General features: G+C 38.0%; 1 protein-coding gene across 6 annotated transcripts in view; it reads right to left on the bottom strand.

The window, feature by feature from the left end:
• PTPRK (protein tyrosine phosphatase, receptor type K) overlaps window positions 1–17812 on the bottom strand; it is a 397652-nt gene that overhangs the window by 163266 nt on the left and 216574 nt on the right. For all 6 annotated transcript variants that reach the window (XM_021390545.1, XM_021390547.1, XM_021390546.1 and 3 more), the window contains exon 7: window positions 2741–3034. In XM_021390545.1, coding sequence (XP_021246220.1) covers window positions 2741–3034 — 294 coding nt within the window. The remainder of the gene's footprint in view (window positions 1–2740; window positions 3035–17812) is intronic.

Below are 17812 nucleotides of genomic sequence, written 5' to 3'. Positions count from 1 at the left end.
CCAATAATATGTTATTACCAGATGTCAAGAAATTACAAATACTAAATGAATTATGCGGTAAATCATTTTCAATCTTCATTCAAAAATAATGCTAATATTTACTTAGGTATTAAATAAGCAGAAGCAGAATACTAACCTATTCCTATTGATGTGTCAGCAAGTAAGCTGCTACTGGTACTTGGAACGTGAACACTAACAACTCATCAGATCAATGTTCACTAATGTGTGCTTTTTAATCTGTATAGAGAGCAGTCAAACTTCATGTTGAAAATTCATTTATTTCTCTCTACTTCACTTGACACTGATCAGATAATCAATTATAATTTGTTTCAGAATTTGAACTAATACCTACGGAACTTGTAGAAAGACAAAACTGACAAAGATCACAGAGGAAAAAAAGAAGAGTATTTGTTTGAAAAATAAGTGATCTTGTCAGAAACAAGAATTAGGAATAACTGAAGAATCTCCAGAAAGAAGATACTGCCACAGAGAATGTCGTCTAATATAGAACAGGAAATCACCTGCCAGTCACAAGTACAAAATCAGGAGTAGAAGAGGTTGCAGTGTTAGTTATTTTGTTCTTAGCTTTACCTTTTCTTAAAAATCTTCTCTTCAGAAGAGACTTTTTATCATTTGCCTTTTACGAACAAACTATTAAAACTAAAATTCATATCAGTTTGGGTTTGCAATTATCTTACAAAAGTCCTGGGAGAACACCGTGGAAAAGGAACACCTGTCCCCATTTTCCAGCCAGGAGAAGGCAGCAGGTTGACCTGATGTCCAACCCAATGCCTTGTGTGAGTCATCTCGTGATGCTGGGCTCAGTTCTCCAGTCTCCACAAACCTCTGCTGACTCACCTGCTAACTGAAACTGGTTAATGCTGATATTTATCCACTTTTGCTTTCCTGGAATATGAAGAATCCATCCTACTTCAAGGTAAACAGTGCAAAATCTTACTGTTACTAAAACAATATTACCATGAAAGTTCACATTTTTAAAGGGATTTTTTTTTTTTAATGTGGTTCATTCCAGAGAGGATTAAATTGAGCTGAAATTTTGTCTCAAGTCAGACTAGATTTTAGTGCCTTATAAGCAGGTTTTAATTTACGAACACCAAACTCCACAGTAAAGGTTCCCCTTAGTTACTTCTTAAAATACGTCAAGTCTCACACAAATCATGATCTCCTTTCTTTTCCTTTCTCATTTAAAAGCTCTTGTCTGTCACACACTAGGTAAATGAAATATTTTTCAAGTGCTGAGGAAAAGGAATCCAAACATTTGGGATTTGTTCATCTTGGCTCCAACTCTTTAAAATAGAAGCTGTTTTCAAATTTCTTCTGTTTCAGAAGAATGTCTAAAACAATTCAGTACCATAAATCAATGCCTAACCTCACTTAGATCTCAACAGCTGTCATCTTAACTGAGATAGACAAAAATATCTTTTCACTTCACAGGAAAGAGAGATTAAATTATAAATAAGATCAAAAAAATTCAAAAATGCCTTCAGTTTCATCTTGCTCCAGCTGCAAGTTTACTGGTTAGGTTTAAATGAACAGTGTGCCTCAGCTTCTGACAAGACTTTGCCCAGTTTCAAAACAGACTGTCTAATTTTCATGGGATTCATACTTACTGACCTAGTTGAAGTATTAGCTAATGATTCAAACATTGACCCTCTTTTTCAAATAAAAGAAATTAATGGTCATATGATTAAACAAGAATTTGAATAGCTGTCCATCTGATGTCTGTGACCAATGTATGAAAAAAATCATTTTATCTCACATATGCCTATGTATAAATGACAGTTGGGAATCTGCCACTGAAGCTCTTCTTTCTCACTATTTTAATGCAGTTTTGAATAGATGGTTATCAGCACCTTCACTGAATCTAACACAGCGTAAATTTTCAAAATCTGTAAGTCAAGCCCCATAAATCTTGAGATTAGAAGAAAAACCCCACAATTTAGTTTCCTTTTATTTGCTTCCCAGTCTGATGTTCAAACCTCTAATTTTTATCCTCTGCAACTATGAGAGGTAGACATTATCTTTATTATGAAAGCTGAGATTAAAATAACCCTAAGTAGCTTTACAAGGAAGAGCATACAACACAAGTTGGCAGTGCTTAATCTTCTTGGCGCTGGCCATGCAGAGGCACTCGAAAAAAAAAAAAACAGAAGCAGACTGCAAGAATCAGCAATGCATGTTTTCAGTGGTAGTAGGTAAAGAATGGAGAAGAGAAGGCACTCAGTGATATTTGCATGTATACTTCAGAAATTGATAGAGATTCTGGAAGACCTTGCATATCTGTTTGGAAAAAAAGGTAATGCAGAAGGACACTACCTTTTTTGTGGAATTCTATTTGTTTAACAGATTTTTTTTCTATGCAAATTCCTTCATGTGAAAGCTGATTTACAACTCAAGTGAAAGGTGAAAGAAGAGGTTGACTGTCCTTTTCCAGAAATGATGAGGTCTCTTTCCCTTCATGAAGAGAAGTTTTCTTAGCTTTCTATCATCCCGTCTGTTAACCTGCCTCCCATGGTTAGCACACATCAACAGAGACAGCGCCCAGGTAAAGCAGAGGATGCAGCAAATCCATATTCAGACAGTTTGGATCCCTGGAGAGTTTAGGATCCCATCAGCGCCAAAGAACCCTTAATTTCTGCTCCAGGTTAATTAGAAGCTAACAGACCTGCAAAGCAACTAAACAGAGATTTCTGGTTTAATTTTTCTGGGCAGCACTCACCTGCACACTTGGTTCTGGTGATGAGTGGTGGTCCTGGCTGTCCGGTCCCACCTTCACCGGGTCTGGTGAGCAAGACCCGAATCTCATATTCAGTGTCTGGATCCAAGTGCCAGAGTTTGTAGGTTGGGGCATTGACAGCATGGGTTTCAGTCCAGGTCCCAGATGTCATTCGGTACTCCACTTCTTTCAGAATAATGGGTCCATCACCAATAATTGAATTTGCATTGAGCTGAATCAGCAAATATGTTGGCCCAACGCCCAGCAACTGCGGGGGTGCTATGGGTCGAGGAGGCTCTGTATGGGAGACAATTAAAAAAAAAAAGTCAGCAATGAAACATTGAGAAGTGGGCTCTTTCCATTGAAAGTTATCAGGTTTTGGTCAGCAAAGATTTAAAAGCTGAAAGCACAACCAAACCAACATCAAGTGAAGAAGAGCTGAGGAGGACTTCAGCTCATGGAGGTGAGTAGCACACCACTGGTATCTGACCAACATTATATTTTCCATTTAGAAGTCGCACATCATTTATATAATTTCCTACAGCCATAATTTGAGTTTCAGAAAAATAACTGCTTTTCTTTTATTGGCAGAAGCAACGTACATACTTTCTTTAATGAAACAGTTCCAATAGACACACTAACCCTTACACAGCGTATTCTTAAAAATCACCATCAGTGAAGTTTATCTAAAGTCTGCCAGATGCAGTTATGGTGAAAGATACACCTACCTATTACAGACTTTTGGATTGTTCAGAACTGAGCAAAACTACGACAATGTATTTCATTATTTTACTCCAACATAACTTATTACTGATTTAGAAATTCAAATAATAGGATGTACGCTGTCTTTTGTTTTCCTCTGTTTTAATCACTTTCCACTCCAAAATTTCAAGAGCTGCTATGTGAGAAGATAGCAACAGACTAAATGGAGAGGTGAAATCTCCCTTACTCTGAGAAATGTGTCCATCAAGTAGGACATTGCCTAAGTATGATTTATTTAAAAAAAAAAAAAAAAAAACCAGTCATCAGCAATATGTACTTTCCTATTAAAATGAATCCACTGATAAACATGGAAGGTTCATCTTCATTCCAGATGGCTCATATTTCAACTGATTTGTTTCAGTTAATTAGGCAGCAATGCTGAATTCAATGCACGCAGGGGTTTCACACGGCAGCGATGCAGAACTAACAACATGGCAACTCTGAACAAGTGAAGGGATCTCATGGCCAGTATATTAGAAATAAGATCGAGCCCCAGACCCAAAGGTTTCAGTATATCTTGGCCCTTCTCACTACCATTGTCCCTTGCCTCTCCAAACAAGAGAAGTTAACGGGTAGAAGTACCACGTATATTCTGCCTCCCAGGAATGACCCTACCAATGTCACCTCGAGAGCACATGAAGAGTGGTGATTGAGAAGAACTTGCAGAACGTCTCCAAGACTTCCTTTTCCAACTCACCCTCACTGTATGGTGAAGGTCAAGTAGAAACTCCTCAGTTCTCTAGGTCCAGTACTGAAGATTCCCCTCAAGACATGAGAGTGTATTTACCAACTCTGTAACTAACTGAATTTCCCACATTTTGCCACAAAAGGACTCCTCTCCTGTAGACTTTTCTAGACGAGCTGCATACCAATCCGCTCGGTTTGGAGACCAGGGAACCTGGCAATATACTATAATGGTCACAAGCAGAGCTCCTCTTATTCTCTCAGAGTGAAAAGGTGCATGTTCCAAGGTATCTAAACTCCTGCTTCAGGATATACAAAACCCTAGGAACTATCTCAATTAATTATTTACATGTTTTACTCTGCTTTGGCAAAAAAAGTGCATATGAACTAATTCAAATCCCTAACTGCATCAAGGCTCAGAAATGCAACCGGGCTTAATGAGGGCAGTTTATTTGCTGTGAAACTAACACATTAAATGTCAAACTAATGAATTCTAAGGTCAGTGTATATTACAGTAGAAAATGTACATGTTGATGAGCATGAAACACTACCAGCTCCAAGTTATAAACCTCTAAAACATAAAGCTGTGCTTAGAAATATATATTTTGATTAAGAGCATGATTATTACAAATAAAACCTCATATTAATGAAACTAATATACCATTGCATATTAAATTTTTATGTTAAAAAGTAAAACGTATTCTTATATTAGCATATGCATTTTGTTTTTAAGCTCTTGAGGACAAGGAGACTTATTTATAAAGTCTCTCCCTGTTCCAATAAATTATGCATGAACTTTAATCAGTTAGCAAATGAACAAGTAATTGTTCTGCAGCATTATTAATATTCTTCATAATACAATATACTATCAGAACCAGAGGTGTGGTGCAACCAGAAATCCCCAAAGTACACTAAGTATCAACTGAAGCATGCAATCCCAATATACCAGATAAACTTTTCTGATGTTACCCAATTAACTTTCTATTAATTGTTCTCATCTGTTATTCTATAACCAGATCCATCAAACATTTCCCAATTATAATTTCAAATTATATAATTTCCTTTCTAATATACAGTAACCTGAAACTTTTATGGCTTAAAAAATTATCATTAACAACTAAAAGACAGAACAAAGCCATTATTAATGTTTTGGTTACAATTTCCATAGCAACTATCACATATATACAATACTACTCTACCCTTGGGATTTTAAATACAATGCACATTCTTTGAGCAAGCGATGCTGCTGGCTTTTCACTCTAACAATATGGGTCCACCTAGGAATATACAACGCAGTTTCAGAGTGTCTTAAGAAGACAGCCTATCAAAAATGAAAAAATCTTTCACTTGAGGAATGAAAAAAAAAGAAAAAAAAGGAGATGCATGAAAGGGAATCCCAAGAAAAAATCACACTCTCAGAACATTGGTCTAGTTTCCAAACAACTTACAGTCTTAGCTTCAGCCATAACAACTGAAAAGCTTAGATCCGCAGTAAGGTTGGAGTAAGCTGAGAACTAACAGCTCGTCACTGCGCCAGAGCCTGTCCTGCCTGGCCCTATCTAAGCTGGCTGGCTACAGATGGCCACATGGAAAATGCATTTGATGGCTTTCATCCACCCTGGCACTAAGTTCAGGAAGCCTGGTGGGCTCCCTTTGCCCTGGCCGTGGCAACCAAACCAGAGAATTAGACTCTTTATTTCTGTCAAAAAACATGCAACTCCTCCAGTTATTTCAAGTAGACTTTGAAGTACCTTGACATGTAAGGCACAGAGCATTTCCAGTAAGCAATTTACATTGAATACAGTTGTATTTTTCCTGAATATAAACATTCTCTGAGCAGTTTTAAAGGCTCTAAACAACCTTATTCTAAAGCGTATTTCAACCCATGGATGACTTATTAACTTATCAGTAGAATCACTGTTTCAATAAGTATTTAAAAGGCAAATGCTGAACTGTTTAACAAAGACCTCAACCAGCATGTTTCATATCTCCCTTTGCTAAACCCCAACTTCAGAATCTCTTTTCCAGTGCAACCAGTTTAACTACAAACTTACTTTCTGACAATATTTTTAGCTACTGCTTGAAGGGAGTAAATCCTTTCTCTATGTCTGGCCCCTAATATCTCTGAAAGACTATATAGAAAGAACACTTGTACATCTACAACATATGAAAGAAATGGAAGTATTTTTATGCACATCATTTTGCAGTATTTGGACAGTTCTGGTTTTGACATGAAATGCCCACAGCTAGGTTAATCAAAAATTAAGACTGACATTTCATCAGTACGAAGTTCCCATTCTGCTGAGCTACTAGCAGTACATTATGCTCACATCAGTATGTATGACATTATATATTAAGTGTACTGTGATTTAGGCACTGATGACTAGAATAAGCATGCAGCATCAACCCCAACTATAAGCCCTCCTACAGTTAACCAGTTGTGTCATATTCTTAACAAAAAAATTGTACGCAAATAATTACATAATTATTGACAGAAAAAGAAAAAATCACTTAGTGTTGTTAGTGTATTAACCAATATACATGAAATTCACTATATTCCCAAGTAACATAAGCACACTACATTGTTTAATATTATTTACCCAGTTTGGGTGACAGTAGCCCCACTAAGTACCCTTTCAAGTCCAAATATCTCCTAAATTTAAATCAAAGGGAGTTTCATTAATATTTGAGTTAGAATATATACTGTTAATAATCAGTTCACAGCAGAAAAAAAACACAGAGCCCTAGCAGAATCCTACTGGTTGTTCCACTTCAGAGAAAAAAGCTGGCACTGGATGCATGTTTGATGAAATGTTATTTATTTATATGAGGTTATGTTTCATTCACAGGAGACCGTTTCCTTGCTCATAGCAGCAGGTTTTGGAGATAGAGAGGGGAAGGCTGGGCACATGCAGCCCATTCACATTGATGATTTTGTTACTGCAGCTCCACATCCCCCTCACCTCCACACATGAATATCCTGCAAGCTTCCCCTGCTCATGTTGGATCTCACGTAAGATATTAGGAAGAATTTCTTCTCAGAGTGGTTGGGCATTGAGAAAGGTTGTCCAGGGAGGTGGTGGAGACACCATCACTGGAGGTGTTAAAAGAAAGGGTAGATGTGGTACTAAGGGACATGATTTAGAGGGCAATATTGTTGGTGGGTGGATGGTTGGTCGAGATGATCTCAGAGATCTTTTCCAACCTTAATATGTGCCTCTGCTCTGGTGATGGCATGGCCAGTCCTCCTTGTCAAACACCTTACACAAAGCTATGCAGTTTGTACGACTAGGGGTATCAACACTTAACCCAATACATAACAGGGTTTAAACATAAAAAAGTTTAATTTTTAAAGTTAGAACAAACCATTATTTTACTTTTCATCATTCCTCCAGAAATTAAAATCAGTATATCTCAGTATATCATAAACTGTAAAGGATGTGGGTAAGCCTTAAGAACCCAAATTTCTTTCAAAAGTTGTCACAATTCAGAGAAATTAACAAATAAAACAAATCCAGAAAACCTACAGAAATGCAGTTAATACTGATCTCACCAGGGAGTACAGTGGAGATACTTCCACAAATGACTCCAGAGTGACTCAGCTCCCACCTAGATCAAACTCATGTCCCTCTTCTAGGGGAATTTCTCACAAAGCTGGTCAAATGTGGCTGCATGCTTTTGGAAGTGCACTGGTTTTTTTTTTTTTTTTGGTGCAGGTTCAGTTTTTGACTTAATCTGGCTACATATATTCAGAGCAGGACACTCTACACAAACTCTGTAGGACCAGGGACCCCAGGGAGCACAGTCCAAGCCACTCCAAGGTTCCCTGAAGGAGCCAGGGCACGGGCCCAGTGGAGAACTCTGCCTGGCAGGAATCATCCCCCTGCAGCTGCACTAGGTGCTGCAGCAAAGTTGGACCAGGAGACCCAGAGCCAGTAGAGAATGTGGAAACAGGCTGCCATCTCCCTGCAGTGGCAACACTGATACTCTTCCTGTACTGGAAAGTTACATATGGTTTCAGGATTTGTGCATTTTAAATAATACTGGAAAACTGAAGTGCCAGGAACATTTGTTTAAAAGTTGGAGAATACGTATGATTTAGCAGAAAGCATTAAGGCAGTCAAATGTTCGCAGGGAAATAAAATTATCCATCTTAAAAGCTGGTTAATCCAACAGGAGAAAAACAACAGCAAAAAAACCCCAACAACACAGCCTTTTAACAATAAGCAGTAACTGAACACTTAAAATTCAAATATGGTGTTAAACTCCAAATTTGAGAATAGCAACTCAAGAAAAATAAGTGGTAATATTGTAGGTAATGCTGCAATCTCTGAGTGTTTTCAGTGAAGGCTGGATGGCTTCTAGTAAAGCATGTGCTAGGGGAAAAAAATAGAAGACAATAACAATACCTAAGGCTTCAAAGACATGCAACTGAATAAAATTATGTTCTTGTTAAGGGGTCACAAAATGAGCAATAAGAAAAAAACACAAAAAACAACCATGGAAAAATTCTGCAGAAATACTGAGCTTCTTTTATTTTTACAAAAATCATTCTATGTGTGGCATATATTTATTTAATATGAAATAGAAATATTTTCATTCAACTTTCCCAAATGGTTAGGAAGTACAGCTCTGCTAAAAAAAATGTCAGAACATAAGAAAAAATTATATTGGACTTACACTTGGCTGTAAGTAGTTAGGTCCTTACTGGTTTTGTTATCTCACACAGAAGACATTAAAAGGCTCAACAGCCTACATAACAGTGAGACTGCCCAGCACAATGAGGACAGCTCATTAATGGGAGCTGAGTACTCTACTGAGCTATGACATGTCTGAAAAATGTCAGAATAACAGAGTAGGTGCACATTTAATTCTTCAGCTGCTCTAGTGCTCTTCATGGATATTGGAGGGGTTGGAGTGAAAAGCAGCTGACACAATCTCTTTCACCCAGGGGCTATGCTTCTGGCTACCAGTCTTTATCCTGTAAGTCAGGTGCGCTGCCCCAGTTACACCCTGCCACTGCTTGGCCTGTGCTTTAGTCCTGCCTCATCCCAAAGGATGCCCAGGTACGGCGGTACCAGCTTCCATCACGGCCACAGCCTGTTTGTTCCTGCCTCACCTTTCAGGGCACCCAGACAGCAAAACCAAGCTCTAGAAGTGAGAAGGTCAGCTGCAGGTAGGAAGCACACTGCACAGGCTGCAGGAGGGCATGCAGCCTGTGCAACCAGCTCAAACTGTCAGAATAACATACTCAGGCGTTATTTTTTATCCTTATCAAAGGGTTTCTATTGCAGAATCTTGGTGTTCTGCAGACAACTTGGAGAAAGCAGCTATAGTGGTTTCCTGCCGTTTATACAGGTTAGCAACATCTCTCCCAAATCACACTGAAGATATGCCAGAAAAAAACCTTGCTGGCAGATAAGGGACTTTAACACACTGTATCAATAACAATACAATAAAATTATGTAGAAATGTCTAGGTTTTTACAGAGAAATGTCCCAAACATCCACAAGTCTACTTTATATTTTTCTGAAAAATAATCAAAAGCTCATTCGAACTTAGTTGCTGTTACAATCATATTATCATAGAATGGCTTGGGTTGGAAGGGACCTCAAGTATCATCAAGTTCCAACCCCCTGCTAGACAGGGTTGCTAACTGCTAGATCAAGTTCTAGATCAGATTGTCCAGGGCCCTATCTAACCTGGCCTTGAACACTGTCCTGTGACCGTAAGTGATGGTAGCTATGTGAAGACACTCAAACAGTTTGTGATTCTGCAACAGAGGCCTTTTATCAGCTTTTTTTCCCTCTCTATTTCTGAATGATACTAACATAGATGCAATTTCTATGGCCCTATAAATATTCTCTCTGTAACCTTAAAACCCAGTTTATCACAACTGTCCAGTATCTAGCACCTGTTGCTTGCCCCAAGGTTGATACACAATATCTAAAGAAAGTTACTATTTAATTAAAAGTTAGTTATCTGGAGCAAAAGAGCTCATTCTAAGCAATAGCTTAGTGACAAGGTTATATCAAGTGATTTATCCAACTCACCTAAGAGAGTCTGTACAACCATTTTCATTGTATTTTATTACTTGGAGTACAAAAACTGAGAAGAGTCCATTCTAAACAAATATTCAAAATAAATATCTATAACACTGTAAGATTTTGGCTATTACATAGAGAATCAGTCAGGGAAAAACAAGTGCAAACAGAAAACTGAGCAGAAAGTACTGGGTTAGTGAGGATATTGACATATTTCACTGCAACATCATCTCTAATTTTGAGTTTACAAGTGGGGATACTACATCATGTGTTCACCTCAAACTGCTGATTTATCCTTGAGTACCTGCCTAATATATCACGCTTATGTATTAAGTACCACGAAGTCTGCAAGTTCATATAGCTGAAATGTATTTAATGCAGCAGTTACTGACCACCTGAAGTGCTGAAACAAGAATTATTTCAGCAGTGAAAACTGCTAACTTCTGCATAGTGATTTCATATCCTATGCATCACTGTGCCATTTTATTCACCTTGATTTGAAATACCATTGCATTCATTTTATTATCTTCCTTTAAATAAAAGGAACAGTTGCAGCTTTAGCACTGTCAGCAGAAACTGTAAACAAGGTTAAGCTCATGCTCAGCTTACGCATAAAAAAAGTCCTTCTAAAAACTGGAGCATGTCATCCCTCTACACAACTTATGAACAGAACACGTGCCTACTCATTGAAGGATAGCAGGTTACGATACTCTGGGAATCAATTAGAACAGTGTGACATATTTTGTCAAAAAGACTGCATTGTGCCGAAGATATTCATAAAGTACGTTGCAAGAAAAATGAATATATGTAAGAAAAAGTATGAAAAAGTAGTGCCTGCAAGGAGAAGACATTCAAATCTAAAATAAATAAGTAAATAAATCACTCTGTGTAAGTGAGTCAGCTATAGCAAGTCCTAGGCAAAGACCTGATCAGACATCCATATGTATCACTAATTCCCTTGAGATCTCAGCATTGAGATTATTGTTGGAAAGAAATATTTTATCTACTTCCTTGTCAGAAACCAGGAGGTTAAGAACAAAATTGAAGAACTTCTTCAAAAATTGGTACCTCCCAAGCAAGAACTACTTTCAGCTCTACAAAGCTTTGCAATGGGATACTTCCCAATACTGCATTCTCCATGCACAACCATGAGCTGTGAATGAAAAGGAACATTTCAGTCAAATTCAGTGACCAAAAAAACTAACAAACTATCAGGGAGTTGTAACTTAATAGCCCTATGCCTTTATCAAATCTAAAATTAAAAAAAGAAACGCTACCACCTAGAATTCCTGGAACTCAGTGAAAGCCATCCACTCAACAGCATGAGATTAACACAAACTAATAGAAATTACCTGAGTGCAGCCTACCTGTACTTCTGATATCAGGCAGCACTTCCCTTTTTAATGGTGAGCACTCTGGGCACAGCTGGTGACACAAATTTCGCCCCCTGGAACCCACCCTACCCTGATCACCCACTCACCCTCATGATGCATGTTTGCCTGACCTGAAAGAGTCCTGTACGTTTCACTTTGGAAGATACATTACACCTGGCCAAAGCTAATCCAAATTTTTATCAGCTTTCCTGTATGCCTTTTAAATGGAAGAGAAAAATGTTTCATGTGTGGGGATAACACGATGGCCAGGCAGAATTCAAAACTGTACCACAGTCTTCAAGTGCAGTGAGCTGTATACATCATTGTACCAGAAGGAAACTGAAATATATAAAAAGCCCACAGCTGAGAGGAATAGTTGACATGGGTTTGGTTTCCCAGCATTTATAGTTTTATATTTAATAATGATTGCAGAACCTTCAATCACGTAAAAGGTGAGCCATGCACTTCTGACCTTCCTAATTCTCCCCATCCTCTGCAATAAATCAGCTCACCTGGCACCTGAGATACCATGAGTATTCTTAGAATTGTTCAGTGCCACTTAGTATCTGTTTAGGATTCACATACGGCATCGAAGCGCCTGCAGGCTGCACGCTCACAGGATTACCTGCCAAACCTTGTGTTTCAGGCTGCTTCTACCCTAACCTTGTGCTGCTCTCACTTGAGCCCACCTGCCCAGCAGCACTCTGAAGCCACCCAAGTAGCCCCAATTCCTCTGTCACTGTCTTTAAGTCTTTCTATTTCTGGTTATTTCACTCACCAAATGCGCTTTGAGGACCAATTTTACCATAAGCATTAACTCCAACCTGGACCTTGACATGTGGAGATAGGAGGAGGAAGAAAGAAAAGCAGCACACAAACCATAATACAAAGGCAAGGCAGATCAAGACCCTTAAAAGTGTACAGTTGACAAAGGTGAACTTGAGAACTGCCACTTCAGACTAGTAGGGCACCTATGGATATCCTCATAACAACATAAACAGCATCTCCTTTCTCCAAAGTTCTTCCTCAGGTATCCCATTTCTTAGGCCTTAAAAGCTTTCTGACAGCACTCCAATACTATAATCAAAGCAAAAAATAATACAATTTAGTACATAGGATACATATTAACGATCTAGAGACACTCTGTGTGCTCAGACTGTTCAAGGAAAAAAATGAGTCCATCGCTTTTGAAAAAACATTTTTGAAGGACTGTTTTCTTGCTCAAATCCCTCTATTGCTATTCATAACCTTTTCCAAGACACGTTTAGATGTTCCCACCACAATGTCTTCACATTTCTCACCGCAGCATGCCCAAATACTTCTCATCAAAAATACCAGAATGCATTAGAATGATGGAGAAGAGGGCTAGTTATAGGAGGCACTGAGACCTCTACCTCGACCTTTGAAACAAGCCAGTGGGAACCAAAGGGGAGCCTTGTGCAGATGTAAATTGCACATTACCTAATGCCTACAGGAAAGAGGAACCATGCTCCTCTGCTTCTCACCACCAGTGTCACTTGCAGTGCCACCCACCTACTTTACAGCAGTTTAAATTTAAAGCTGATCTTTTTGTGGGCAGGGAGGGTACAACAGGTATCCTGCTTTTTGAGTCCCTGCAGAATCTTCCAGAGGATCCAGATAAGGGCCAGGCAGCAAAGCAGCAGCAGCAAAAGCACAAGTCCAGGTGCCTGGGAGGGAGGAAAAGGACAGTGCAGATATAGGCTGCATTTTCAGCAGGTGCTAGACATTACATCTGCTCTGCTTAATCATGAAAGCCTCCTTCAGAAAGAGGGGAAGGGATGGGCAGAAGGAACCAACATCCTTGCTGCAGCACTTAGATGGGAAGAAATACCTATGAAACAAAGCGTACAGATAAGAGTGCAGCTGCACACACCCTTTTTGCCAAATGGATTTTGACTGTGATTAAAAGCCTGGAAGAACTTTCTAGAAAAACAAAACAGAATAAAAGTCCTTCCTGTTTCTGCATGCTAACAAGAAGCACATTGTCATATATGTTTCATTAGAAGAATGAAAAAAGCTAATGATTTATTGTTTTGATAATGCAGTGTTGCAAAGAAGAATTAAGTTTGTGATAATACTCTTTTTTAGAATTAACAGAAAGAGGTGAGCATTTTATTTATTTCATGAGAACAACTTCACTCCTGCGAGGTTAAGCTGGGCTGTGGGACTTTTTTCTAGCTGGTGCAACAGAAACAGCGAATATTTGCCTTTGAAAAATAAAGTAACACACTAGATAAACAGAAATAGCAGTCTTTTGACCCGGAAAGTATTTAGACTGGTTGTATTGGGACATTTTCATAATCTGCTTTTCAGGCCGCACTATTCCAGTATCAAAGTTTGAAAAAAATATATACTGTCATGTGTGATGGTGTTGCTGTGAGGATGGCATCCTTCTAATTAAATTGATACTCAGTGAATAAAACACTAAATTTACTACAAGAAATAAAAGCACAAACTTTAAAGTGAGCACGTGCATTAGAAGATTTGGATTACGAAAACACATTTAGAGGATTATTTTTTTGGAGCTTTCTTTGGTTGAAAATATCTTGCTTGTCTTCATCTTGCTGCAAAGATTCAGATTAGGAATACAACAAAAAATTAATAACCATTTACTCTGGAAGAGCAACTCCTTGAGAATATAGTAACAGAGTCTATGTTTTGCATCTTATTTATACTGACTTACACTGGGGAAAAAATGACTGGAAAGTCATTATGCACCTTCCTGGTTTTTCATGAAGTAACTAATTCAATCTCAGCCCAATTGGACACTAAATAAGAGTCAGCTCAAGTGCCTGAAAATCTACAACACAACTGATCCGTAACACTAGATGTTCATTCATAAGCAACTAAGAGATACCCGTTCCTTAAGATACAAGTTGCAAACAATTTATGTGCATACACACACAGTGCTTATATTTTACATATAACTGTCACGAAAGATTATAGAGATAGCTAATTAAGTGAACAGAAGTAGCTGCAAAGTCGTACTAAACAGTTTGCAAGATTTTGCAAGATTTAATGGATAAGGAAGAGCATTTTATTTCTGTTATAAGATTATAATGTAGTTAGATAATAATATGAGATCCCAAATGCCCAGGTAATAGTTATTTACATGAAGGTCTTGGGAAAATCATGCCTGTTTTTGTCACCTTCTTGTAGCATTTCACATAAAGTTGGAGATGCTCTAGGAATAAAGATGTTGCAGAACATCACAGCATGGCTCCACTACAGTACTGCCAGTGCCACTGCACTCTTACCTCAGAATGACTGCCTTTCAACAGAACTGCACAGAAAGTTCAGGCTGTGGTTTTAAATGCCATCTAGACACCACTTAACTGAGAGGTGTAACCTTTAACATAGGAGTTTGCAGAACTACTCCCTCTGAACAAATGAGTAAACATGACAACAGAGCATTAAGCTTGGCTCTGAAGTTCAGTCAAACTCAAAAATAAAGAGAGGAGTCTTAGCCTAGTGGCCTCGTTTCCAAATGGTTCTGCAAACAACAGAAGGTTACCCCTTCCTAATTAGACAAAGCACAACATGCTGAGGAACTCATCACTGCTGAAAGAAATCAGATGATGAGAACATCTCAAGGGTACTGCAATGTATCATCATTATGCAGTTTGTTCTCCCTAGAAGTCCTCTTTTGGCCATTTCTTGAGAAGGAAACCCAATTTACTTGGATCCTTAGATGGACCCATTAAGACTATGCACTGTTGCACTCCCATGTTCTGTTATTTAAATTTTTTCAAATCCAGTGTTGGTCAGGACAGAATTTTGATATTGGATGACTAACCTGAAGACAAGGATATAAAATACATGGAGAGAAAACAATCTTTTCTATACACTGTCCTAATTCACACAACTGAGTGTGAATCACAGCTTTAATACCTGAAATAAAATATACTTAATGGAGTAATTAAAAGAATTTTTTTTGCTACCATATTTTTTTCTCTCTACATTACCTTATTTTAATAAGTAAACTCAAGGAACTAACAGCTTCTTCTTCTTCTGTCACATCTTTTAATTCTTGAATATGACACTAATCAACACATCTTCACTCAGCCTGAGCCAGCAGATTGAAAGTTCAGAACCTGGGCTGGCATATTCATATGAGAAATGCAAGCAAAATCAACTACGATACAGAAATAATGGAGAGGAAAAAATTTACTAGAGCAGAATTTGGATGGTACAACTTTCCACTCCAAACAAAAGATCTACTGTTAACAATATAGTTTGTATAATATACACTACTATGGAGATTGCTTCCTTCAAAGATTGCATAAGTAAGCTATATTATTTATTAAATCCAGATTGCCTGTGCATACAGACATTTTGTCTAAGACTGCATTCGGCTGGTTCTGCATGTTGAAGCAACTGCTAACAACACATTACAATAGTACCTGAAGACAAAAATAAATCAGATACCACAGTATTACCAGCTAGACAAATGGAAACAGTACTTTAAAAAGCCCTTAATTTTACTTAAGTTTCAGTAATGAACACATGTAACCATGAAAAAAAGATGTTGCATGATTTTTACCAGCAAGCTCTGTTCGGTCATGTCACACAAAGCTAGTTAACACTTTTTCAGGTATTTAAAGTACTTCTTTTCATGAAGACAAGGCAGTCATAACCTTTCCAGCCAGAGACCAAAATCCTGTTTCAAACTTCTGATGCTTGAGTGTTCTTTTCATGTTTGTTTGTTTGTTTTTTAGTAATTGAAAGCACTAGAAAACCTCTCTCATGTGACTCGCTACCCTTCTTATAAACATTGTTTCAGAAAACAAGTAGTTCCATGAATTCAGACTGAGGACTGGGGAAGTTGCCCCACTGAACTCTACGTAAGCTGATAAGGCTCACCTGCTTTCCAGAAAGCCTCTGTGCGGTATTCACACTCCCCACTGTGTCACAGGAAAGCCAAATGAGGTTTACAGAAGCATTCTGAACACATGCACGCAATTTTTTTCCAGTCATAATAGGCCACAACACAGCATTTTGACATTTAAAAATATCCCCTAAACTTCTCCCTCCTTATTTAAAATAGCATTAACTTCCAAAGTTGCTTCATCTTGACACAAGAAGTTAAATGGTTTGGCTGCTGAACTGAAAAGCCAGCCCTCTGATAGATGTGCATCTCTGAGCCCTTTGTGCTGGCACACTGCCACAGCCTCTGTTCCTGACTGGTGAGGCACATCCTCACTGTGCAGATACTTCTGTTTGATACTCACATCCAGCCTGTGAAAATCCAGAGGCTAAATGACCCTGAGCACAAAGCCAGTTCTGGCTTTTTCTCTATTCCTCAAATAATCCCCAAGTACTTTTCTCTGGGCTGTGCAAGTGAGGAAACCTATTTCATAGTTAACTTTAGTTACAGTCAAGATTATAGAAGCACCACAAACCAATCTCACACATATTTTATATCTTCTTAAGTACACAGGCTTAGAAATTGACAACAGAATAACTCCACATACAAAAATCTTCTTTGAGAATCAAATAGGCTAGATAGGCTGAGTTTTGCGCTGGATTATTTGTTAGGGAGAGGCTGGGGTGGAGAGAGGATGAAGCAAAATACTCAAAAAATTGACAAGATTAAGATAAAAATTGAAAAACGCATCAAAATTCAGCAAATAGACAAAAATATTTACATCTGCATTTTCAAACATTTTTTGTTTTCACTTTTTAGTTGAGTTTCATGTGAGGCATTAAATAATAATATCAGCACTCAGAAGGTAATTCACAGCTCTGAATTCTTTCTACAGAGAGGCACCTTTATTTAAAAATATTAAAAAAAAACAGAATAAGGAAGTTCCACATCCATTTCTCTCATCTAAACAGAAGCAAGAACTAGAGCAAGTGCTTCCTACTCCCCAGGACTGTCTCTTAACCTACATGCTCATGGATTTTTGGAAGAGTCTCTACATCTCTCCTTTTTGAAGCTAAACCATTTCCTGCAATACTCATGAAGTCACAGGTCTACCTGGAAGGTCAAGTTTTTAATCATGGCTCCAATTACTTTAGCAATTACTGCAGTTACAATAATTTGTGAATAGATGCATAAAGCATATCTTGTTTTCCTTAAAATACTAAAGAATTAGGAAATAAAATAGAAAATATAGTTGAAGTTGATAAATACAAAGGATCACATGTGATGGGAAGAATCCCCCCATGCACTCCTGATCAGTATAATC

The sequence above is a fragment of the Numida meleagris genome, chromosome 3 (assembly GCF_002078875.1).
Source record: "Numida meleagris isolate 19003 breed g44 Domestic line chromosome 3, NumMel1.0, whole genome shotgun sequence".
In the NCBI taxonomy this organism is placed as follows: domain Eukaryota; kingdom Metazoa; phylum Chordata; class Aves; order Galliformes; family Numididae; genus Numida; species Numida meleagris.
Note: the sequence above shows the minus strand (reverse complement) of the source record. Positions and strands in the feature narration are given on the sequence as shown.